The sequence below is a fragment of the Grammomys surdaster genome, unplaced genomic scaffold, assembly GCF_004785775.1.
Source record: "Grammomys surdaster isolate TR1022 unplaced genomic scaffold, NIH_TR_1.0 173, whole genome shotgun sequence".
Taxonomy (NCBI): domain Eukaryota; kingdom Metazoa; phylum Chordata; class Mammalia; order Rodentia; family Muridae; genus Grammomys; species Grammomys surdaster.
The window spans coordinates 683,077-709,642 of NW_021604621.1; the positions used below are offsets into that span (position 1 = coordinate 683,077).

A 26,566-nucleotide genomic window follows, 5' to 3' on the forward strand; every position below is an offset into this window, starting at 1 on the left:
TGATCACCTCATTTCCAGATATGAAAAGGAAAGGCTTGTTGAGTGGGGCTGGCAAAGAGAAGCTTGTGCTATCAAGAACTAACAGGCTTTTCTCACTCTTCAGCAGAGGCTGTCTCAAATGAAACCCTCTAAACCAAGGGTTCTCACTCTTCTAATGCTGCGACCCTTCAATGCAGTTCCTCATTTGTGGTGACCTCCAACCATAAAATTATGTTACTTCATAAGTAATTTTGCTGCTGTTATTAATCAGAATATAAATACAGAGGTTTGCCAAAGGGGTCACAATGCACAGGTTGGGAACTGCTGCTCTACAACATTTCGCTGGCTCCTTAGCTCAAATGAATCTTTAGCAAAAAAAAAAAAAAAAAAAAAAAAAAGGAATTCTCATTAATCATCACTCTCTACTGTCTTATTCTGACTGAGAGCTTCACCCAGACACTGAAAATTAACATCCCATCCAAAATATTATCGTATTTCGACAATCCTGTCCTCTACTATTTTGTACATGATTATGATTAAAATTTGTTTTTTTTTATCTAACAATGTCTATGGTGTTTGAAAAGTGCACCAGCAGAATTAAAAATACTGTTTTTCGCATAAGGAAATCTGGATCCTGATCCCAGTTCTTCTGATTGGTCTTAGCTGTGTGTTTTAAAGAAGTCATTAAACCTTTCTGGGCCACAATTTCTCCATTTATATAAAGTAAATCCCTTGCAACACTAACAACTTTAATTTTATAAAGGAAACACTGGCTGGGAGCCTTGCAGTTTCATTTATGACAAAGAGGATCCCCGCCAAGAGAAAAATCACTGCAATTTTTCTTTGTAACCTAAATTACCTTGGAACACCCCTTCAACTCCACCCCAAAAGTACTGTTCACTGTAGAAAAATAAGTCACACAGAGGAAAACTTTGAATAATCTCATTCCTTGGCATTGTATGGTTATTAACATTTCCTTACTTCTTAGCTACTCTATCAACTTCTCAATGAAAATGGTATTTAATGAGAACCTACCTGGAACTAACTTCTTTAGATCCAGTTTAATAGCTACCTTTGAACCCCATGACCTTTCTTATCCCCACCTCCATACACAAACAGCACAAATTTTAACAACCAGTAACTAGTTCTGCCCACTATCATTTACTGACTACCAACTATGGATTAGGCACTATTCAAAGGAAGCTACACATTGCTGCTTTTAATCTTCTAAAATATTAAGGGTACGTATTATCTATCTTTTGTTTTTGAGAATGAAAATATAGGCTCCAAGAGACTAAGTGTACGCTAAAACGAGGTAATAAGTTGACATCAATTGTGTGTATGTGTGTGTGTGTGTTATTAATCAATACAGGGCGTGATAAATTTTAGGAGTATATAAATATCTTATTCCTCAATGATCTTAAACTTTATAATTTTACCATTTATTGATGATCCTTGCCTGAATCAGCTATTATAGAACACAAATGTAATCATGATTTCTCCATTGACTTAGTCAACTAAAATGCTGAATTTCATGGTATGTAAATTGTATCTCAATAAGACTATTTTTTTTTTTAGAAAGTCAACATAATAACCTGCCGTCTTTATTTGGTTCATTTTCTGCTAGAATATTTTTCTGCCAAGAAATGACTATCAGTTGAAAGAATTTATAAACATGGCAGGGTATTCAGAATAAAGATGAACTTAAACATATTCCATGGAAAATTTCTATAGTTTCCTAATTCTATCACTTTCTATAATTATTTGTTGGCAAAATTCTTCTAATATTTGCCCCCTTACATTTCTTAATTTTCTTTTAAAAGGTATATTTGTGACTTCATGAGGTTTTGCCTTTAAAGTATTATACTCTATTGCTATTATTTTATGTTGAAAGCATCCTAACATAGTAGTGCTAGTTCCAAGCAGTAATCTTATGTGTTAGTGGCTTTTTATAAGTGTGTCGTCATTTCTCTCTTAACCCAGCTAAGCTCTCAAATAATTTGAGACTGGACTATCGTATTTATTTTACAGCTTTAAGGAACAACAACTAAGCAGTATTACTCTATTTTAATCCTCTATGCTTATCTGGCTATCTCCCAGTCAAAATCTCCAAGATACTTGGCATTTTATGGGTTTCCCTGTTCCAGGTGTTTTTCCATGGTCTCTTCTGGACTCTCTCCCCAGGACAAATCCTCACTTCCTTCCTTTCCTCCTTCTGTCCCCATGTCTAAGAGGAAGTCCAGCCCTATTCTTTCCTCTGGTCAGTCATTGGCTGATCAGCTTCTTTATTGACCAATCAGGGAATACTTGGGGAGTAATGTTTTGCAACCAGATATGGGGGCACAGAAATCAGCATTTGAATAATCCGGGGATAATCTTTACACAGTGCACAATAACATTATGCCTATAATTATATTCTGTTATAACATTATTAGTTTTAGGATAATGTTTGCTTGCTTGCACATCCCAAGTCTCCATGTATTTCCCTCCCTCAGTCCTGAGATTAAAGACCTCCAAGAAGAATCACTTTCTTTTAATGGGAATTATCTATAGAAACCAAGATCTTAGTGCTAGATATGTTCATTTATCTAACTGTCAGTGCTTCTAAGCCCGTTGCATGCATATAGCAAAGAAATCCAAGTTCATTTCTAATTATTTGAATTTTAAATTTGTCTGAAAATATAAGAAAAATGACTTGTATCTTATTTCTCAATACAAATCCAAATTTCTACTGACATTAATGTGTATACATTTGGTTTATTTTGCTATATCTATAAAGTGGTCATGATATTTGTTTTATAATCCTTAAGCTAATACTAAAAGCATTAAGAAAGTTTACCCATTTTTATTTTTAATTTTTTTCACCTAATAAGAATCCACTACCAAGATCACTATGCTCTGGGATGTTGGAGACAGCTCAGCTGTTAAATTGCTTGCTGCTAGTATCACAAGATCAATGAGCTCCAGGCTCAGAGACTGTCAAAAAATAAAGCAGAGAGGCACAGAGGAAGATATCCAACTTTAACTTGCCCAGTTTCTACAAGCATGCACACATGGGACCTAAACATACATGAACATATATATGCATACCCTCCAACATGAAACATTCAAAAAAGAATGTTCCATTCAATGGTTATCTGCACTGAGTTAGTATGCTATAAATTGTCCTGATTTGGGCTAAGGAGGGCTTCAGTATTTGTCTTTCCATTTTGGGTTCAATTCTGATTATATAACACATGCATGTTTTACCAAGGTCAAAACTGTATATAAAAGATAAATTTAAAAGTCCTGCTTCATTGATACTGTCAATACCATACCAGTACCCGTTCCGTTTTCATTAATTTCTAGTTAAATTGTATCTCCTCAGAACTCATATGGGCCAAGAGCTTAAGTCAGTGTGATCACTGAAAGCACAATGTGTTATACATTTTCATACCTACAACACTATGTATAAAGCAAACTCCTACCTGAGTTATGACTAATCCACTGCAGAGACTCCATATGAGCATTCAGAATCTTGTAGATCTGCTCCAGCTGAAAATACACCAAAGACTTTTAGATTATGATTATTGTAATGTAGTAAACAAACAAAAAACAACAGAGGAAATTGAAAGTAGGAAGCAACATTTAATTTTGTTCTGGTAAGTGGTGCACTGACAGTGAACTACACATTAATGGCGCTTTGTCATTTCATACTTATATACTAATTACTTTTATGCATTAGTTCAATCTACTCATTTGGTAACTGTCAAGAATTCGATTCCTACAAATCCATAAAAACCCGACAAGTACAATATAAAAATAAAGGACATTAAGAAATGTTTCAAAAGAAAACAAATTAATGAATCCATTTAAAATGTATAACATCAAATTTGTCAATCAAATCTGCATATTTAGGGGGAACACTGGCTTGTTATGTAGTACAGACTGGCATGGAACTTAATCATGTAGCCCAGGCCCTTCCTCAGCCTCCTGAATGATGTAGTAATATGCATGGCCCCTCAAATTCCTTATTTTAAAAATAATAACATTCAGCTGGGCAGTGGTGGCACACACCTTTAATCCCAGCACTTGGGAGGCAGAGGCAGGCGGATTTCTGAGTTCGAGGCCAGCCTGGTCTACAGAGTGAGTTCCAGGACAGCCAGGGCTACACAGAGAAACCCTGTCTCGAAAAAAACAAAAAAAAAAAAATTCAATAGTCAAGTATAGGTTGATTATTCCTTACTCAAAATCCTTGGAATAGAATTGTTTCAGATTTTCTTTTCAAAATTTGGAACACTGCATTATATGTGATGAAATATCCCAGATATGAAAAGCAGGCTTAAACATGGAATTTGTCATAAATACCTTGTACATATAGCCTGAAGGTGATGTTATATAATATTTGAACCATAACTGCAGTTTTGTGTGTATGTTGATTTGTTTGTTTGATCATTTGTTTGTTTCTTGTGTACTACTCTGACCACTGAGCGACACCCAAGTCCAGCTACGCCCATATTTTTTGACTATGACTCACTTCATGGGTGTGGACTTTACCATTTTTGCATCATTTCTTCCTTGAAAGAGTTCTAGATTTTAGAACATTTAAAATTACACCATTGAAGCATAACACTCAATTTGCAAGTAGGAAAAAATCCGCATGTTAATATACATTAAACAGTAATGTAAATAGGTCCAAATTTCCAAATGTAAAATTTTTATGTCATCTGTCAATAGTTTTAAAATATTTATAGCATTTTACACAGTATATTCTACTTCCAGGAGCCTACTCAACTTTAAATATAATTGGTCATTACAAGGCCATATTAGCCTCAAATTTGGAAATAATAATCTCTATCAATAAAAATGTTAAATATATCATGAAATTCATCTTCAGTGAAATATCTTGGCAGCATTAAAACTCACATTGTCAAAGAATGACTAAAATTTTCAGAAAGGACCATGAAAACAGAAGGTAAAAATCAATATATTTATGTTTCTGATTTTGCTTAAATAAAAGAACTTTTTTGTGTGTGTGTCAGCAATGTAAAAAGACTAGAAGAAACACATCAATATAAAAGGGAGGGGATGGTAATACTGATTTAATTGGTAATACTGATGCTTTCATTTTCTTTATGGATTTTATAAAAAAAAATATAATAGGGTAATAGACATAATATGTTTGACAAAAATATAAGTATTATGTGGTCTCGCCCATTCATCGAGACAGACACACAAACCCAAGAGTAATAAAGGTCATTAAATCCCAGCACTGTAAATGCTGGAACACACAGCTCCTATTTTTGTACCGTGACTGTGATGACCATCACATTATCCATAGGAACATTATCATTCAGGTGTGATTCTTCTGTTCAATGATTTATGCTATCTGAAAAGAGGGATGATCTCTTGCTTCCTTTGTCCTGCTATCACACAGTAATTACCCTTAACTCACTCATCCTAAATATCTCCATTATCCCTACCCAGGAAAAATGAAAATAAAAGACTGTTTCCTAGTCACCAGTGAAACAAAATAATCGTGGGCCAAGTTGAGAAAATGACAAAGATAGATTTTTTTTTTTACTAACTCTGTTGACAACACTTCTCAAATTAATTCAGCACTCCAGGACTAGACATCAGTTCTGTGCTGTGTCTAAATCTGCTTATATTTATCTATGCATCAGAAACCTATCACAACAAAAAACAATTTTGAATCTTGGAATTACATTCAGAATCTAATAGAAATGTACTTTGTCGACTCGTGATCATCTTTGTGAACACAGGGCAGATGGTAGCATTGGTAATTCCAGACTAATTTATATTTGTCATTGTTCAATTTTAGAATGATGCTAAGTAGAGAATAGCACTGTTTTATGGCTGAAAGGGACTTACAGATCATTTATTCTATCCTTGACATTTTACAAAAGAAGGAGTTGAGACCCAAGGAGATTATGTGACAAAATTCTAATAGTTTCTCAACCATAACTGGCTGTCTTTTCATAATTAAAAAATTTGGCAATAATATGTGTGCACAGAAAGAACTGTCTGCATTTAATTGGACAAAGAGCTTGCTGAGAATAATCGCCACTTACGTATATGTTATTCATTCTCATCTCCCCAGATCTAGCCTCACTCCTACTTATAATTAATGAGAAAAAGCACAATAGAAGCTCCTACAATGGGAGATTCCTCTTAGCTTTAGTCCCATTGAGTGGGAGTGGGGGAAAGAGGACTTCATTTAGGCTCCTGAGACAATAGGGAAAGATAGGGGAAATACGCTCTCTATAATTGGAGTACAGAAAATTGAAAGAGAACCCCCCTACTTCTTTCTTACTGCCAAATTGATTCACAGAATCACAATTCTAACAGGATCCTCAGCCATACACGCCCATAATATAATGTATTTGCTTTATGAACTAGATAGGACACTGTGAAGCAGTTAGAAACATAATGACATGTAAAAAGAAATTTTCTATGGGAAAATGTTGTCTTAATAGTTAAGTCACTATATTTTAAAGAGTGCCTAAAATATGTCTAACAGACCTAGAGGTATCTGTTCATATTTATAAGAGTATGTAAATAATTGTATGGTATGAAAAATTAACTAGTAAGTGAAAAAAAGTACCAGGATCCGTTTAATTATGCAGAAAGTAAATCCTGAATAACATTGAGAGTCATTTATTTTACCCTCCTGGGAATAACCACAAAAACCTCACAACTGTAAATATTTACTAAATATTTACTGTCCCACTAATCATGCCTAAGAAGCAGATAAGGAGTACTCTGGAGAACAGGAGAATGTGACTAATTAAAAGACTCACAGAGGGCTAATTTCCTATGAAATCTTGGCTGTCTAAATCAAAAGAGCAGGGACCATACCGGTTCAGTAGCATCAGCAGGATGCGCCAGTGAATTCAGGTAAACAATGATGTCCCTGAGATCTTGAGACATCCTTTTCAGCTCAGCATCTATAATTTCTGCCAATCTGTAACTGCAAAGAGAAGTAAAAGAGAGTAACAAGAAATGTTTTCTCATGTCTACTGTCATTGACATATAGGGATGTAATTGTCAACTAGATCTGTCTTGACTCCCCTACATTCACATTAGTTTCCAGTTATGATCAAGGACATACGGTCTCACAGATTCAATATTACTGCCATAACCAAAGACAGCAAAGGCAAAGGCTTTTAGCCTCTGGCTAAATTTCTGATGAGTGTTACAGCAAAGGAACCCTTTGGTGGAACCAAAATATATGCACAGGACATCTAGACAGATAGAAGACCATTGTTTAGCAATAGTCAGTAAATGTTGAGATTTCTTCAATGATTGAGAATCCATAAAATTTCACAGTAAAAACTTACATGATATACTATAGCAAGTAACAATGGATATTTTGAGGAAGGAGCTTCACAACAATAAAAGGTAGATCCATCTAAGTTTAGTTACAAACTGATCAGTGGCCTAAAATCTCAAATATTCTACGCAAACTGTCTGAGACAGACAGAGCAGAAACGGGGGAGTGATAGAGAAAGGTTGCTTACTTGCTTCATTAGTCTGGTCTATTGACATGTTTACAAGAATTGAAAGCAAAGAGAAGATTTCTCAACCTTATTATCTATAAAATTAAAAGACTCATTTAGATTCCTTGGTAACTCTCCATTGCTTTCTGTGCCAAATCACTTCTATGTAATTCGTTGCCTAAACTGTTGAAAGTTCTGGTGAACGTATTATTGCAATATAAATTTCAGTAGAGTACAAAAGAGCAATTGGAAAGGATTTCATGTTTCTAAGGTTTTCTTCCCCAATCTACAGTTAAGATATTCTAAAAATATGTTTTAAAAACAAAACTAAACAAAAACTATAGAATAAAGTTGACCATGGTGGTACATTCCTGTAGTCAGAGCACTTGTAAAGTATAGATAGGAGGCTCAAGCTTTTCAGGCCAGCCTTGGCTGTTACATAGTTTGTGCACGATGAGACCTTCTCCAAGAACAGGTGATACAAATATAATTCTGTGTCAGGTGTGGTGGTGCAAACCTACAATCCCAGTACTCAAGAGGTGGAGTCAGGTGGATCTCTATGAGTTCAAGGACAGCCTTGTCTGTTTAGGGAATCCCTGGCCAGCTTAGTCTACATAAGGAGTTCCAAGCCACCCATGGATACATAGCCACACCCTATCTCAAACAAGGAAACACTGTATGTGTGTTTGTGCGCTTGCGTGCGCACACACACATGCATGCACGCACGTGCCCACACAGCATGCGGTTCACAGAAACAGTGCCAAAGAACAGAGCAAAGAAAGAAGTGAAAAAAAGGCAAGAGAAAGAAAACACACACAGCAACAGGACTAGAAATAAAATGGAGGTCAGTATAGATTAGCCATACTTATCCACATTTAAAATTCCTACAAAAACGTCAACTGCAGGCCTTATAACAAATAAGTCCACCAGAGCACTTGCAAAAGCTCAGCTGGGCACTGTGATGTGTGCCTGCAGCTCCTGCTACTCACAATGATAAGGTGACAGAATCACTTTAACCCAGGCGTTTGACATAAGCCTGGGCAAAACTGCTAAGAACCTGTCTTAAAAACCAAGAAAAAAAAATCCAAAACATAAAAGCCCCATCTCAATTCACTAACAAGCCATTGACAAAGTGAGCCCAAGTTAGTCGCAATTTTGATTATGTAGTATGTTCACACAACGTCTCTTAATGCTTTCTAAAGTGGCCTGATTATCAAATCACAGGTCCAGGGACAGAGTTACCATGGGAACCCTGACAGCGAACAGACACAAAGTAAAAACTGAACAGTACACAAATAAAACGTACCTAGCCTGAAACCCTGACCAAAAAAAAAAAACACTCCATTTTTTGAAAGCCATAGTTCATCCTCAAATCACCAGTCTACCTTTGAAAAATCGAATAATATACAACTAAAACCACTGTATGAATATTAGGTTTAGATGTGCCAGTCAGTATGAGGCCAGAAATATTCCATAATACTATGACGTCACAAGTAAGCTTTGTATTTCCACTTTAAGAATACATTTGACAAATATAAAAAACCTTATAGTAGACAACCATGGGCTTGAGATGAATAATAGTGAATGAAACACTATAAAACAAAGCTGCCAGACTGATTTCTTCATTTGCAAGCATCCGTTAAAGATCAACATGGTACAGTCAAACCAGCTGATCAATACCAACTAGAAGTTGCCCTTTTCTACCAATTTTTATTTTCTGCTTTGTGATTCAATTTCTCCCTCCTTCTGCCCAACTCCTCAATCTTTATGTAGTTAACTTACATCATCTCATACTCCTTATTCACACACATCATATTAAGAGGACCATTCTGCTCCTTCAAAATCTCCTCTATAGGAGTCAACATATGTTCCAGTTCCTTCTGCTGTAACAGGATAACATCCAATTCTTGTTCCAACCTGAATAAAACAAGCCAATAGAAGGGCTAATGCAAGCAATTTGGGGTAACAAATTAAATGCCAATAAACAGCAAGGGGAAAAAAGACAGAACAAAAGTATCTTGAGTTTTTCAACCAAAGATATATCAAGGGTCTTCCTTCTTACCTGCTCTGATCCATTTTCACTCTTTCCATTTCATTGTGCAGAAGAGCAATCTTTAAAGAGAAATAGGAACAAAGTTATGTTGATATTCAAATTTTCTCAAACATTTTTGAACAGTATACATTTTCTCAAACATCGCTCAACTACCAAACACTTACTTCCTAATTCAGAGAGTATATTAATTCAGGAAAATGTTTTTAAGGTACTCATCAATAGGAAATTAATCACAAAAGTCTATTCTCATGTGCTTATCTGGAAGTTCTTGTACAATACAGGGAGATTAATATCTTCTTACCTCATTACCAGATTCAATCAGTGCACGGTTCCAAAGATTGAATTGGTTGGCCTGATAAAAATATTGTTTTTGTTGTTCTTGTAGCTGGTGATAGTTCCACTGGTCCGCCATGCTATCCAGAGGACCATATGTCATCACAGGAGTTACGATTGAGCTAAAAAAAAAAAAAGTAAAAATATGACCATATTTATTAAAGTACAATCATATTTTAAAACAAACAATACAGGAAGACTAGGGGAGAAAAGCCTGTGGGGAGATTCTCCAATCTGCTCTCCAGCAAAATCACAGCATGTAAAGATAATTTTAAAACATTCAGTTGAAATTCTCTGAAAAGTATTCTAAGGAACTAGAGCAAATGAATACTTCTTAAAGACGTCTACTAAATCTAAATGTAAACAGCTAAGCCAGGGTCACAGTCTGCTTCTGCTCTATGTCAGTAGAGCATGCTGGAGAAATCACTCATCTAAGTCAAAGTGTGCTTCTGAGTGTTATTCACAAAAGACAGGCATCCCTTACCCACAAGGGACCTTGCAGAACTCCAACTCCCCTGCTGATTGTATTAAAAGCTGATCTTCCATATCCTGTGATCAGGGCAACTAGGTCAAACTCTTGACTCTAGCAGGGGTCGTATCAGTGGAGCTCAATGGGGAAGTAATAGACTAATACTTTCCTGGCAGAAGCATGTAGCATTCTAATTTCCTACTGAGGTACTAATGGGAACAGATAATGCTAGGGTAAAGCGAAATCCTCTCTCAGAAGCAGCAAGATTTAACAAGAGTGGGTAAGTCAGGATTAATTGGTAGGCCTCTCCATTTGCTCTGGTATCACAGGGAGCCAATAAAGAATCTAACCGCTAAAGACTGAACACCCTAAGACAAATTCAGACTGGTAAGGACTCCCATTTCCTCCATTCTGGAAGTCAATTAAGACTTGGTGGGGAGTTTAACCTGCTCACTGATGGGCAAAACCAAAAGTGGAGACCAATCAAAGAAGGACTATCCTCCTTCTTCCATGAGCCTTGTGTCAGCAAGGCCCAGTAGAGGGCCAAGCCACCATATCAATCGAGTATCCATGAGGCCAAACAAGTAGCATAAAGGTAAAGTAGTTGGTATTCTGCATCCTCTGTCAGCATGGTCCAACTAGTTGAATTTTTGCCTACCCCTATATCAACTAAGTACTGAGTTAGCTCATCACTTGTCTCCTCCTCTGGTGCTCCTGGCCCCATCTGAGTGCTGGGCTTACATTCCTACAAGAGCTAGTGACTTGGTGTGATACATTGTCCCACTTTCATGGGGAATGAGTCAGCAGAGCTCAGAGTTGAACTTCTACACCACTTGTGTGCATTGACGCAGTATGACTCAGGGTCCCATTTTTGCTGGGGTACTTGGGGTAAGATCCAGTGGGAAGTGAAACATAAAAGCACACCCATTCTTCATACTACATTTCAACAAATGAAATGTTGAATGAAATGAAATGAATGAAATGAAAGCTAATGAAAATGAAGAAGACATAAATAGGACACAAACACTCCTAAAATAAAAGACAAATGCCCATGACACAATAAAAAATAATCCATATCAAGAACTAGGAAAATCACCACTCCAAAGAGAAAAGGCTAGCGACACAGATAAAAACATTAAGAGGTCTCAGATGTTGGGAACTGTCTGAAAGGAATTTCAAAGCAGCCACTAAAAATGCCTGAAGAGGGCAATTTTTAATCCTCTTGAAATTAAAAAAAAAAACAAAGAAATTGGGATTATTAAAAAAACAAGTGGAAAATATACAACTGAAAAATAAAATAACTGGAATAATAAGCCCTCCTGAAAGATTTGACGCTAGAGTGAACTTACGGAAAACAAATCCATGAACTTAATGGCAGGTATTTAAAATGTACAGAACAAAGAAGAAACAAACAAATGAAAAAACCCTCCAGGGCACAGGAGGGCAGTAATAGATGAGATAAAAATATATTCAAGAGAAGTTCCAGAAAAAGAATGGGCCTGAAAAATTATTGGGAAGAAAAAGTTGCAAATGTCCTGAATTTGGGAAAAGGTATAACCATGCCAATTCAAGACGGCAAACAAACAGAACTAGGATGACTCACAAAAATCCATGGTGTAAGGCAGCTAGGATAGCCACTAGAAAATAGAAAGGGCCCCAAAGTACTGGAAGGAGAAAAAAAATGTGTTCATCATGACCTTCATATAAATAAAGAGGAAATAAAGATATCTTATGCAAGTGAAAAACCAAGGCAAAGGCATTGCTCACAAATCTACCCTTGAAGATTAACTCTGCAGAAAGGAAATGACAAGTCTTGGAATGTCGCCTTGAAACAGCGAAAAGAAGGGCAAAACATCATTCAGTTTCAGTGGGTTTCTTAGATTATACTTGTCGGTGGGAATGAAAAACACAGCCTTCTCTGGTGCTGTGTTCAATGTGCATGAAAGAAATACTTTCATGACAACAACACTAACAAGCTACAAGTAGGCAAAGTAAGTAATGGGTTTCTCTACTTAAGCCAAAATGGTAAAAAAGTCGATATGAACGAATAGACCATTTTAAGTTATCTATGCATACCTTTAATATCCATAGCAACCAGTAAAAATTTATATGAAAAAGTATCAAAAGCACCATATATACAACAAGGTAAAACTCCCTAAACTTTTCCATCAATCACAGTTAGATTAAAAACAAGGAGAAGCAGAACACAAGTCAAAACTAACAATCAAATAACCAAAGAGCAGAGTCAAGCTCTGAGAGTCAACAACCACTTTCCCTATAAATGAGCTAACTATAGCAAATAAAGTACAGTGAGTGATACTGCGGTTTTAAACCATCCAATAATATACGGCCAACGAGGAATCACTCCAAGGATATGGAAAGGCTAAAGGTAAAAGAATTGAAGGTGCAAATGTATTTATTTATTTATTTATTTATTTATTATTTATTTATAAAGAAAAGATTATGTTCCTATCATATAGGGTACGTTACAGAACAACAAAAGTTACCATATGCAAAGTCAAGGAGGATGACAGAATAATAAAGAAATCAAGGTGCAAGGAGAGAGTTACACCATATCTAAATGATATGGCAGCCAAACAGTAAAGCCTTGAAGTCCATAAGAAAAAGATAGATACAGCATAAAGCGTGAGAAGAAAGGAGGGAACTATTTAGAGGGATGGAAGGGACTAGAAACAAGACATGGATGTGGGAAGGGGGGAGCAGCAGGGCTGCCAATAAAAGGAAACTGTAATGATATGTATGTATGGAAATGTTACAGTGGTGCCCATTTCTTTGCGTGGTAATAAAAATATTTAATAAATAGCCATAAAGGGCATTAGAATTTTCTCAGAAGAAAAATTGAGAAAGCTAAAGAGAGAAAATAAGAGAAATCCAAAATTATTTGGTTGAGAACGTCAAAAGGCTACTTTCCAACAACCAAAGGAACTACTAGACTGGAATAAGACAAAACTCCAAAATCTTTACATATAATAACGGAAATATATAGAATATTAAACTTGATAAGGTTAAAAAAAAGAGAGAGAATATTTTGGTTTCTATGGAACAGTCTGTAACACAGACCATTTCCTCACACACAAGAAAAAATTGTGAGCAAGTATAAAATAGCAAAAATCATACAGAGCATGTTCAGTGACTTTAACTAATTCAAGAAGAAAAGAAGACAATCTCAGAACACTTAGAAATTAAGCAACATGCTTCCAAATAATCCACTGCTCGAAATGAAATCAGAGCATAATGAAAGCTGTGGGCTGCAGGAAAAGCAGTGCAGAGGCTATTTATAGCAGTGCAGGCTGGCGTGAGAAGAAAATGCCTCAAATCAATAGTCTAAGATCAGCCGTTAAGAATCTAGCAAAAGAAAATGAACCCAATACAATCAGGAGAAAAGAATCAGCAGTGGATAACACTGAACCTGAAAACAGGCAAGTTTTACAGATTAATCAATGAAACAAATGCTGGTTCTTTAGAGAAACATCAGTAAAATTCATATAAGAAAGACACAGGCCACCAGTATCAGAAACAAAACAAGAATATGTCTCCAATGTAACAAAGACAACAAGGGAGGCACACAGGCAACTTGATGCTCATGAATTCTGGACTTGTTCCTTTAAAATCACACACTGCTGAAGCTCATTAAAGATAAACTAGGCAGTCTGGCTGATTCTGGATCCATTAAATGAGTTGATTTTTAATTTAAAGGATTCTGCATGAGATGTTTCCGGGCATAGAAGTTTTCATTAAAGAAACATTTAATGAATCGTACCAACTTGACCATTTCTTTGAGAAAACAGGAATAAGAATGCCTCCCAGAGCATTTTATAGGTTGTAAAGTTAGTACTGAAACATTGAATGTCATTCTGCTATTAAAACTTAAGAGTAAAAAACCAAATCCACATGCATACATAAAAATACATATATAAAAATATGTAAAATAGATACCATTATCTCAAAGCCAGTCAGAATGGAGAGTGTAAGGGACAGAAGTAACAGATGACTATAAGGCCATAACAGGGTAGTTTCACATAGCAACTCACAGCAGCTATGACAGCATGCACAAGGCCTGTGCAAGCCCAAAGCAGTCCAAACCTCAACATGGAAAGGGTAGGTAGGCATGAAGTGCCACCTTATCTAGGCTGCTGGGAGAAAAACAGTAAGTTTTCTTCAAGAGTATAGCTGGAAAGGAAGTCCACACATTCAATAATATATAGTCAGGACAGATTGGACTTCTTGATGGGTGTTAAAAAAAGGAGGAGAACAAAAGGCTGTGTGAGTAGGATTGGGGTAGATCTGGGAGGAGCTGGAGGAGAAGATGAATATGGATCAAAACACACTGTATTAAAATCTCAAAGAACGGAGAAAAAAATTAACAATGTATAACATCACCAGACATTAAAATTCAAACCACAATAAGACCACTTCACATCTGTAAGAAGGGTAATAAAAAGTGTCACATTGTCACTACTGAGCAAGTAAATATGGACAGTCTGGGTAACTGACACACTACTGGAAAGTATACCAGAATGACATAGCCACTCTGGGAAAGTGTCAGGCACCTAAAAATAATAAATACACAAATGTCACAGTGACAAGCACCTATATGCCTAGACATTTACCGAAGACATGTACACAAATGTTCATATCAATAGCCCCAAACATGAAATTAACCTAGATGCCTCTCAACACATCTATGCTTAAACAAACTACATTATACCCAGTACGTAATACCACTCAGAAAAATAAAAGAACAAACTTTTGTGTGGAACTAAATGAATTATGCTGAATAAAAACAAAAAGCCAATTCTTAGAAGACATATATGCCATGCCTCATCTATTCATTATTTAAAAGATATTGTAAATATGGTAAGAAAGAATAGATTATTACTGCCCAGTTAATGAAAGGAGAGATGTTCTCATGAAAGAGCACCATGTGGATGGAATCCTTGTGGTGACAGAACAATTCTGTGTATTTTTTAAAATTCATTTTTGTATTTACTTTTACTTTTTTTATGCACGTGTGTACATGTGTACAGGTATCCATGGAGATCAGAAGAGGGTGTTAGAAACCCTGGAGCTGGAGTTCTAGGCAATACTGAACAGCCTGACATGGCTGCCGAGGTCCAAACACTAGTCCTACGGAATAACAGCAAGTCCTCTTAGCTGCTGAACTTTCTCTGTTGTATCTTGACTGAATCAATGTCAATATTCTAGCTAGTTCTACACTATAGTAATACAAGATCCTGTCATCATAGGAACTGTACAAAGGGCACACAGGATGTTTCATATAATATACAAGTTTATATAAGTTTTAGAGTTCAACTGCTTGAATTTTTTTTCTTGGCACATGCATTATAAAGTGCATGACCATTAAAGAACTACCTGATCTCTATGTGTTTCAGTCTTGTATAAAACAGGACCTCAAAATAGTATCTAGTTCATAGGATAATTATGAGTATTAAATGGTATGATGTTCTTAAAGCATTGTTATCTTGCTAAATATGCAAAATTATACAATAAATTATAGCTATTAGTAGTACTAGTAATGATTGTATTGTAACAGTATTGTTGACTGTTCACCTTCCAGAGCTACATTTAAAAATAATCCTTCCTTGTTCCCTCAACTGATTTATAAAATACTAGTTTAAAGCTACCCATGCAACTATGCCTAAGAAGTTGATAAAACCAAACAGAAATCTTCAAATAGACAAGCTTACTTCACAGTCATGGTAGAAGGCATAGAAGCCACACTGATTAAGCCGGTGTTATTAATCCAAGGTGCTGTAGGTGGTCTCAGATACACGTTGAAACCACTTGTAATCGTGGTGGTGGTATTGGTGGTAACCGTGGTAGTCGTAGTTGTTGAGGTTGTGGCTAGGGAATAAAAAAGATAGTGTTGGTGAAAATTTATAGTGTTAGTAAAGAATAAGAAGCTTGCCTCAGTTTGAGATTTTTAAAAAAAGGTGGGGGGAGTCCCTTGTTAATGAGAATTTGAAATCAAAGCCATGGATTTGAACCCAACACTGTTGCAATATGAAGTGATATACTACACACCAGGCATCTAAATTAACCTTCGTGCTGAAAATTAAAACTCCTGGAGAGATTCATTAAAATATAAAACAACTTAAGGAGCTCTAAAACCATTAAGGGAATTCAATCAATTTTCAAAACTCTTCCCATAAATATTGAAAACCCCAGACCCAGATGGCCTCACTGGTAAGTTTTACTGAACTTTCAAAGAAGAAAAATAATTGCACTGTACACAACATCTCTGTACATATCTTGCATAATAACATGACTCTATTTGAGAAATTAATTCCTACAAGTGAAAGTGTTAACTCAAGAGGCTGGGATGCTTTAAATCTTACTGAATCTTGTGAAAGAACCCTACCAAAGTGATTTTGAAAAAGCTGTGGTCTTGTCAACAGGGAAAAGTACCCAATTCTCTACATCTTAGTTAACACTAGGCATGTCTCTTTGCCAACCTCATCAACAAAAGCCTCTTGAAGTTTTACTTACATCCAAGAGTTCTAGAATGTTGTCTAGAATGTCAGTTCTTTTATAACTGTTGTCTAGAATGTCTTGCCCTCTCATAGATTAAATCTGAACAAACATCCTAGCTTAAGTCCTATGTTTCCTATGTTTATTGCTGAAATCTACTCATAATTTTCATAACTTTAATAGCACTATTGATCCTTACTCTATGCCAAGCATATAAAGAACTATGCAAGAAAATTATGGCTGGTCGGGATCGGGAATGTATTATTTTCTTCTTTTTGATTCTCTGTAGTTTCAAATGTTCTTGGCAACTGAATGGTTCTTGTGTAACCCGAAAGTTGTAATAAAACATATTCCTTGTACACAATGGTTTATGTTAGCCTAGCTTTCCCAATTAGCAATATGTTCAGGCTAATGGCTGTACTATATAAACTACAGAAATCATGGTGCCTGCTAAATGCACAGACTAGTCTAAGAAAGCCCAGTCTACTCCATTCCTGCTGGCAGAACAAGCTCAGGCACCCCTGTTTTATTCCATGTAACTCTGTCTGTTGTTCCTGGTTCGTAGTATATCTGGCCAGCAATGAGGGTGTGAAGTACAGGAAGTTGCCCCATATGTCACTAGCTTAAGAGAAGACCCAACACACACACAAAAAAGCTCTAGTTAGACAAAGGATAGATCAGAATCTCATTCTCAACAATTGAGTGACATGAAAGAATCGAACTCTATGTAAAGATATACAACCACATACAGGAAAATGGAACCAGATGAAACATAAGCAGCAAGTAGAAAATATGTCAAAAATGAAATAAAAACAACTTCAAGCAGAGGGAGTGGAGAAGATTGACAGCTGAAGAACATAAACTAGAATAAAGGGGTCATGGACATGCCAAAATTAGGAACAAGACAAAATACAAAGTCAGAAAAAGAAGGAGAGAAAGCAGTGAAAAACTTGAAAAAAAATCTAGATCAAAGGAGGATAACGAACGAAATGCATGCAATACTTGATGTAGGCAACCCCCAAGGATGCCACATGAATGATGCTTAAGTTCCATTTTCCCTGAGGTAATAGCACCATTCAGAGACTGCATGATATCTCCTAAAACTCAGTGTCCCTTTTGGCAGAAGGAACCTTATGGTAATATTGCCTCCTTTGTATTAGCCCCTGTGAGAGTGAAATGAGCAACACACAGAAGACTGTGCCCAATGACAAGGTATTCTTGGGGATAGTATCAATAATAATGCTGAGAGCTTGCAGAGAGGATCCCAGGTGGTGTTCTATATAGCCAGATAGCATTATTTTCTTCTTGAGAACACTAGTTATTATACACTCAAGAAAAACGTAAAATGATTCCTTGGGAAAGAGTCTATCTTGTTCAGAGGAGATCTTCTAATAAAGTAACTTGAATTTCTGACCTGGACAGATACAGAGACACAGACCTAAGAGGGATGATAAATTTCAGGATGGGAAATGAAGCCATGTGCTTGGCAGTTTTTTGTTAACTTAAAACAAAGCAGAGCTATCTGGGAAGAGGAAACCACAACTGAGGAACCGCCTCCATCAGGGTGGCCTGCAAGTATGTCTGCTTCAGCATCTTCATTATTGGTAATTGATGAAGGAGGGCCTAGCCCAGTGTGGGAAGTACCATCCCTCAGCAGGTAGGTCTGGGTTGCATAAAAATCTAGCTGAACGGGAGCCTGAGAGCAACTGTGGTTCTGCTTCAGTTCCTGCTTCCATGTTCCTGCCTTGAGCTCCTGCAAGCAAATCTTTTCCTTCCCCAAGTTGCTATTGGTCCGTGTTTTGCCACAGTGCAGATAAAATTGTCTCCTTCTTACAGAAATCAGATAATTTAATATATGTTTTATATGTATGGGATTAAGTCTGGAAGAAAAAAAAACCAAAATTGTCTTCCTAAGGAAATGCTATATGTATGTGTACATGCATGTGTGTGTACATATATAATATGCATGCATGATTTTTATAATAAAAAAGCAAACCTCTTCAGCAGTTACCAAAACATGAATAACTAGAAAAAGCAAAATATCTCTTTAGAGATGCTGAATGATACCTTACAGAAGTAATATCTGCCAACCTAAATGGAAAGAAATCTTGAATCTTATTAAAATGTGAGGATTACTTTTTTTATAATTTTTTGTACAATATTTTAAATCTATTTTCCATGCTATTTTTAAAGGCATAAACTAGTTCTAGCATATTTGAGTAGCAATAATACTGTAGTTAGTACCAAAAGAAGTAATGAAGTTTAGACTTGTAACAGAGAAAATATAAAGGGCATCAACTGGTCATGTGTTTAAAAATACACTATAGGAAGATTCTAACACTTAGTATCCTTTTGAATTAGTCACAAACACAAGAAGGATTTCTTCTATTCAGGTGTCCTTGGAGAGCTTCCTTTCTTATTCTTTATAGTTATCTTAAAACACCATGGTGTTAGTGACATAGTTGCTAAAATGTATCATTACGAGCTATATTTACTGTGGTGGTCTGAATGAGATTAGCCTCCATAGGCTCCTATATGATTAACTACTTGGTTCTCAGTTGGTAGAATAGTTTGAGAAGAATTAGGAGGTGTGGCCTAGTTGGAGGAGGTGTGTCATTGGGGGTGGGCTTTGAGGTTTTCAAAAGGCCATCTCCATTCTCAGTTGACGTTCTCTCTGCCTTCTGTCTGTGGATCATATGTAAGCTCCCAGCTACTGCTCCAGTGTCATGCCTGCCTGTCTGTTGCCACGTTCCATGCCATGATGCTCATGGACTCTAACCTTCTGAAACTCCAAGCCAACCCCAATATACTCTTTTTCTATAAGCTGCCTTGAAAATAGTGTCTTACCACAGAAATTTAAAGGTAACTAAGACATTAACAACAACAACAATAATAATAACGATAAAAACATCATAGCTAAAGCCTTGATAATGAGCTTTATGAAAAGCTACTACTGATATCAACAGTGGTAGATGAATTCAAACATAGTGATTATTTATAAGATACAGGAAATCTATAGCTTTTATTGATAAACTGAGTTAAGTGGACTCATGTGAAATAACAGAAATTTCTTTAAAATAAGTAGAACTTACATGAAAGTTCCTGAGAAGCCATGGAGGCAGGAACATATGGCATTGAAGGAAACATCTTAGTAGTCAAAGTCTCAGTGGTGTCCACAGAGTAGATCCTGGAGTAGACCTAAAAAAATCAGAGTGACAAGTAAAAAATATAACTCTCCAAAAGTAAAACATCAGTACAAGATTCATTCACATGGCGAGGGGAATAAAAACAGAGAATGGAAAAGCAAGAACTACAAATGAAATGTCTTAAAGGAAAAAAAATAGTAAAAGCCTTATTTTGAAAATGCTCCTCAGTACTGCCTGCTATGAGCCTTCTAGTGACATCGGCTGAAAAAGTAAAGAGATGAGAAGCATCCCCTCCCTGGAAGTTGAGTATAAGAACTCCTGCGAAACTGTTTGAAGCTCGTGAAAGTGGTTTTTAAAAAATTGTAAACTGCTGGAAATTGCCCTAAGTGTATATACAGTGAGTGGGGAAATATTTCTTCAAGAACATCTGCTAAGTACAGTGATCTAACAGTGACGGTCTACATATGGCATATGAGCCATAACTCACGGCCCTTCCTCCCATCCCCTTGCTTGGCTTTGTACAAGTAACACCCCAGATAAGAGTGGCTTAGAAGATTGGATGCCCTCTGACTCTGACTCTCAGTCAAGGGAGACAGGCTTTCCATGAGAAAGCAGGCAGCCAGCATTCTCATCACCTCCAGCATGGATGGGAAGGGCAAAATTCCTGGCAAGGATAGCCAAAGCTTCTGGAGCTTGTTTCTTTTAGTTAGTTCCCATTCATAGAATAGACACAGTAGTTCCCATACATAGGGTTGAGAATAGTAGGGATCCAGCAACCCCACTCTGGTTCCCTTGCCTAAACTTTGCAGTTCTAAGTTCCCCCAAGTGAAGAGGGGATCAAGATCAATGGCTGTTACCACTGCCCAGCACCCTAAGTCCCCGATCAATGAAAGATTTTGCCCCAGAGCTAACAGCTGCTCCTGAGGACAGAGAGCCCCCCAAACTGTCCCACAGAGAAATGCCTTTATGTAAAACAGAACATGAAGTGGTTCCGGTTGAAGGATTCTCTTTTATAAGATGAAGAGTTGGTGGTGAGCAATTAAAAAGGTTGACAGGTAGCCTGAAGATAACAAGAAGCTGTCTCACTCCTTTAGTCCACAGAGATAATAAGGAAGAATTAAGCACTGATTTAGCTATAGCTTGAACAAATCTTGGGACTAGTAAGCTTAATAAAGAAAATAGGCACAGAAGGCAATGTGTTCTATAATTTCAATTATATGAAATATCCAGAATAGACAACAAAGCTATTGACAGAACGTGTGTTAGTGGTTGGCAGGAGCTTCAGGGTGGAAGGGGTTGTTGGGCTTAATGGAGGGTGACCACTAACTGGGTCCAGGGTTTCTTTTAGGGGTAATGAAAATGTTCTCAAGTTACATGCTGGTGATGGTTGTATACTCTGTGGCTATATTAAAAACCACTGAATTGTACAGTTTCAAAGAGTGAATTGAAAAATGTGAATTATATGTCAATTATACTGTTATTAAAAAACACATTATCATCTCAGGAGAAGGGAAAAACCAGCATTTGACAAAAATGCAATGCCCTTTCATGATAAAAATACTCAACGAAGCAGAAAGACAAGAGAACATCCTCAACTCTTACTAATGATTTTTAATAACACAAAATATCAAGGCTATTTATTCTGCCATATGATGTAAATACTCTCCTGCCCCAGTTTGTCGATGACTTCTATTAGTGGCCAAATCTTTGTGTCATTTTTTTCCCTTTATGGTCTAATCTAGATCTCAATATATTTTAAAAGGCATTCCCTTTTAAATATGAGGAAAAGTGTTCAATCTAATTTTTAAGAGAAAACTACAAATTACACCTACATTGAGAGAAATTTCACATAGTAGATGATAGGAACTCAAAAACTATTAACACACTATATTAGTGACATCAAGAAAAAACAAAACCAAGGCAGGCAGCTTCATGGATTCCTAAGGAGAGTGTAAAGTGGCATGGCTTCTGTGGAAGATAGGTGGTCAACCTTTTAAATATGACAAATGTATCTGCTATCTGAGACAGAAATACTTCTGGAGATGTATCCACAAAGAATGCACCTTATGTCACAGAATATACCTAGAAGTGGACCACTTCATATTTTAAAGTGATGAAGAGTTTGTTTGTTTGGGTTTTGTTCTTGTTTTGGTTATTTTTTGTTTGTTTGCTTTTTGAGACAGAGTTTCCCTGTGTAGGCCTCGAACTTACAGAGATCCATCTGTCCTTGCCTCCTGAGATTAAAGGTGTGTGCTACCACTGCCTAATGCTAATTTTGAATGTATAATTTACCACAGTAAATATGTAAGATGTCTTGTGTACTTGTGAAATGCCACATAAAATGATATCCAAGGATAGAGAGGTGGTTAAGCTACTGAAGATGCTTGCTACCAACCCTAAGGACCCGATCCAACATGTGTATCCATAGCCAAGATACACATGGTAGGGTGGGGCATTTGTGCTATGGTGCACACATATACACACAAATAAATAAATGTAATAAAATGATATCCACTACATTACTGTTTGTATCAGCAGAAAGAGGAAGCTAGTATAACAAATGCCAAGGGGGTGGATATACAAATTATAGTACATCCAGAATATGGAATACTAGGATGATGTGAAAAAGATACCAAAGAATCTCTCAATGATGCAAAGCTTTTAAACAAGAATAGTATAAAAATTACAAGCTGAAAAAGCAAGATATACACTGATATATAGACTATATTACCTACATCCAAAAATGATGGAAGTTTGGAACCCCTGGGATGGTTTAGTGTCACAAGAAGATGCAAGCCTGACAACCTGAGCTCTGTCCCTGGAAGAAGCCACTTAAAGGCAGAAAGAGATAACTGACTCAAGAAAAGTTGCCCTCTGAACTTTATATGTAAGCCATGACTTGTGTGCCAAACACATCTGTTTCTATCTATGTGTTTCTCCCCCTTCTCTCTCCCTCCCTCTCCCTCTCTCTCTCTATATATATATCATATGCACCCACATGAATAATAACCATAATAATCATAGTTTCTAAAGGTGGAAGGCTAAGAACAAAGATTTTGTCACTGAAAAGGCTCTGGAAAAAGAAACACAGTGATAGTGGTTAGCAGCTGGGTATGGAAAACAGAGAGGGGTGCAGTGCACGAGGGCGTAGTATATCTAGTTTTAGAATTTATAGTTTTATTTTGAGACCATTAGCCTATATTATTTACGAATTAGAAATAAGTACATGTTCTTGTAGCCAGCGTGGGAAACATTACTTACACAGTTTCATATTCACCTACGCCTTTAAAATATTTATACACTCTATTTTCCACCTTTAATTCATGCAATATTTCTTATGATTAATATTTTAGGCAAACAACAGTTACCCAGCTATTACAATTCATTTATTCATTATTTTAGCCTGTCCCCTTACGGATTTGAAATGCCAGCTTCGTATACACGGGTTTGCTTCTCTGTCTTAAACTATCTCACTGATTATTATTTTTTCTTCCTATGCCTGGTATATGATAAAATATCAATTATAGCTCTCGAATTATTTATTTTCACATTATATAACATTTTAAACTTACAGGAAGAGCATTAACTGATGCATTTTGATATAGTTTCCCAAAAGCATCCCATCATTACCTGCCTGGCCTGTCTCATGCATTTATTCCTCCATATAATTTTAGAATCTTTTCAAGTCCTTAGCTCCATTCCTTCTCACCAAAGAACAACCATGGCTCCACCAGAATTGCATTAGATTGCTGGGCAGTGGTGGCGCACGCCTTTAATCCCAGGACTTGGGAGGCAGAGGCAGGTGGGTTTCTGAGTTCAAGGCCAGCCTGGTCTACAGAGTGAGTTCCAGGACAGCCAGGGCTACAGAGAAACCCTGTCTCGAAAAAAAAAAAAAGAACTGCATTAGATTTATAGATTAATTTGGAGGTAAGTTTTGTTTTCATACTACTGAGTCTTTGCATACATTGGTTCTGTTCATTATTCAGTGTATCCTTTATATGTTTTAATAAAGCTTTTTGGGTGTTTTCCATCTAAGCCATGCATATTTTCAAAAGTCTATTCCTGGGTATTTTTTTTGTAATTTTGGTTGGAATTGTTAATGGGCCTTTCCTCAGCTGTATTTCCCAACAACCACTGCCTAAACATTGTGAAACTATTGATTTCTTTATATTATTTATTTTGTAAATGGCTGTATTACTGAAACCTCTTCACCAGCTCTAATTAAATTTCTACTTGATTTATGCCCATATTTTTAAAATCCTGATCATTTATCTCTGATACTGGCATAATTTCAGTGCCTGTCCTTAAATCACATATCCGAAGATAGCTAAGGAAGCAAATACCATTTCATATGACTTAGTTTTAAATTAATTGAATCTTACTCTAAAATAGAAAAAGGTTTAAGACACAAAACCCTTTTTCCCTTAATTATACATAGGATTTCTTAACTTGGCACTATTGATATTTTGCATTTGATTATATTTTGTTAAGGAAGAATGTCCTGTACAACACAGGACATTTAATGAGCTCTACTCAATACATGCCACTCCTGGGTATACACTCAAAGGACTTCATGTCCTACTACAGAATTACTTACACATCCATATTTACTGCTGCTCTACTCACAGATTAGGAAATTGAATTAATATAGCTATCCATTGTCTTGGGTAAGGTTTCTATTGCTGTGAAGATACACCACAACCATGGCAACCCTTATAAATGAAGACATTTAATTGGGGCTGGCTTTCAAGTCTGAGGTTTAGTCTATTGTCATGGTAGGACTCATGGTGGCATGCAGGCAGATATGGTGCTGTAGAAGAAGCCAAGAGTTGTATATCTGGATCAGCAGGCAGCAAAAAGAGAGAAGGATACTGGGCCTGGCATGAGTCTCTGAAGCTTCAAAGCTGGCCCCCAGTGAAGCACATTCTCCAAGAAGGCCACACCTCCTAATAGTGCTGCTCTCTATGAGCTTCTGGGGGCCATTTTCATTCAAACTACTACATCTGACAAATGGATAAGGAAAATGCAGTATACATAACGGAATATGAGTTAGATATAAAAATAAAGGTATAAAACTTACAGAGAAATGGATAATGCTGGAAAAATTATACTGAGTGAGGTCACCCAGACATAAACACAAAAGAGAGAGATGAAATTGGGAAGGGGTCCAGTTGGAGGGGTGCAGGGAAGTATGGAGGGGAGAAATGGTGAGTGGCTATGCTCAAAATACATTCTACATATGTACAAGATGCTATTAAAATATATATATTATTTTTAAAAGTCTCTGCATAAAAATGAAAAAACGTGGTCAACCCTCACAGCCCAGGAGATAGCAGTCCCTAGGGGGAGGGGATACTGTTGTTTAGCTAATTGGAGGAGATGACTGAAGCAAGGCTGCGATTGGGACATAAGTGGGTAAAAGCAACTGCCTAAGACGCTGCCATTTTCACATAAGCTGTTAATAAATTAATTGCTTCATGTTTAAAACAAAAGTAATACAGGAAAGCCAAAATAAATTTTTTTAAACACTCAAATACCAAATGAGAAAGGGAAGGATGGGAAAAAACAGAAATGGAAAGCAGAACAAATAAAAAAAAAAAAAAGAAAAATGTGGTGGCATACATCTGTGATCCCAGCACTTGGGAGATGGAGGCAGGAGGATCAAGAGTTCAAGGTCAGCCTCAGCTACATCGTGAATTCAAGGCCAGACTTGGATACATGAGACTATCTTTAAAAAAAAAAAAAGAAAGAAAAGAAAATTGAATATAAAACAAAGTCACAGAGAACAAAATAAACAAAACCTACAAGCCAGGTATGGTAGCACACAGCTTTCACCCTAGCGCTGAAGCAGAATTATGAATTCCACGTCAGCCTGGCCTACAAACCAAGGCCCTACTTCAAAAGCAAATAATAAAAAAAATGGAAATGTCAGATTTCAGCCCTAATATAACAATAATTACAGAACATGTTAAGTGATCTGTGTATACCAATCAAAAGACAGCCTGATAGAAGGATTTAAAAGCCATGAATGACCATGTCTATAGTGTATAAGAAATTCATTTCAAAAACAATTACATTGGCAGGCTAAGAATAAAAAGATGAAAAGATGTGTCCCATGCTACAGTAATCAACAGACAGAAAGATTCAGTGTATTATTATTAGATAAGTAGACTTCTGATGAAATGAAATTACCATAGAAAGAATGGAAGGTTACAGAATAATTAAGGGTCAATCCTGTAAGGCAACTAGCAGTTCTATCAATGTACCAAATAATGGAACTTCAAAACACAAAAGGTAGAAACGGAAAATACAGCAGAAGAAAATGTCCTACATGCAGATTTCAGCACCTCTCTCTTACCAGCTCACAGAACTAGTCAGAATATTAGCAAAGACACAAAAGAACCCCAAAACATCATTAACCATCAATATCCAATTGATGTTTGTAAAACAAAGCAAAAAAAAAAAAACCTGCCCTAGAATGGTATACATTTTTTCAATTGTCAAGGTGAAAACAACAGGAATGCGCTTGCGCGTGCACACACACACACACACACACACACACGCACACACACGC

The 26,566-nt window shown here is 36.5% G+C and overlaps 1 protein-coding gene across 1 annotated transcript in view; it reads right to left on the bottom strand.

Moving 5' to 3' along the window:
- The window catches only part of Nup62cl (nucleoporin 62 C-terminal like), a 53,396-nt gene that overhangs the window by 11,792 nt on the left and 15,038 nt on the right, over positions 1-26,566 (bottom strand). Inside the window, exons 2-8 of the mRNA XM_028767514.1 lie at positions 19,939-20,044; positions 16,063-16,219; positions 9,833-9,986; positions 9,541-9,590; positions 9,261-9,395; positions 6,838-6,949; positions 3,447-3,513 (exon numbers count right to left, since the gene is read on the bottom strand). Of these exons, the coding sequence (XP_028623347.1) occupies positions 3,447-3,513; positions 6,838-6,949; positions 9,261-9,395; positions 9,541-9,590; positions 9,833-9,986; positions 16,063-16,219; positions 19,939-19,993 (730 nt within the window). The 5' untranslated portion in view covers positions 19,994-20,044. The remainder of the gene's footprint in view (positions 1-3,446; positions 3,514-6,837; positions 6,950-9,260; positions 9,396-9,540; positions 9,591-9,832; positions 9,987-16,062; positions 16,220-19,938; positions 20,045-26,566) is intronic.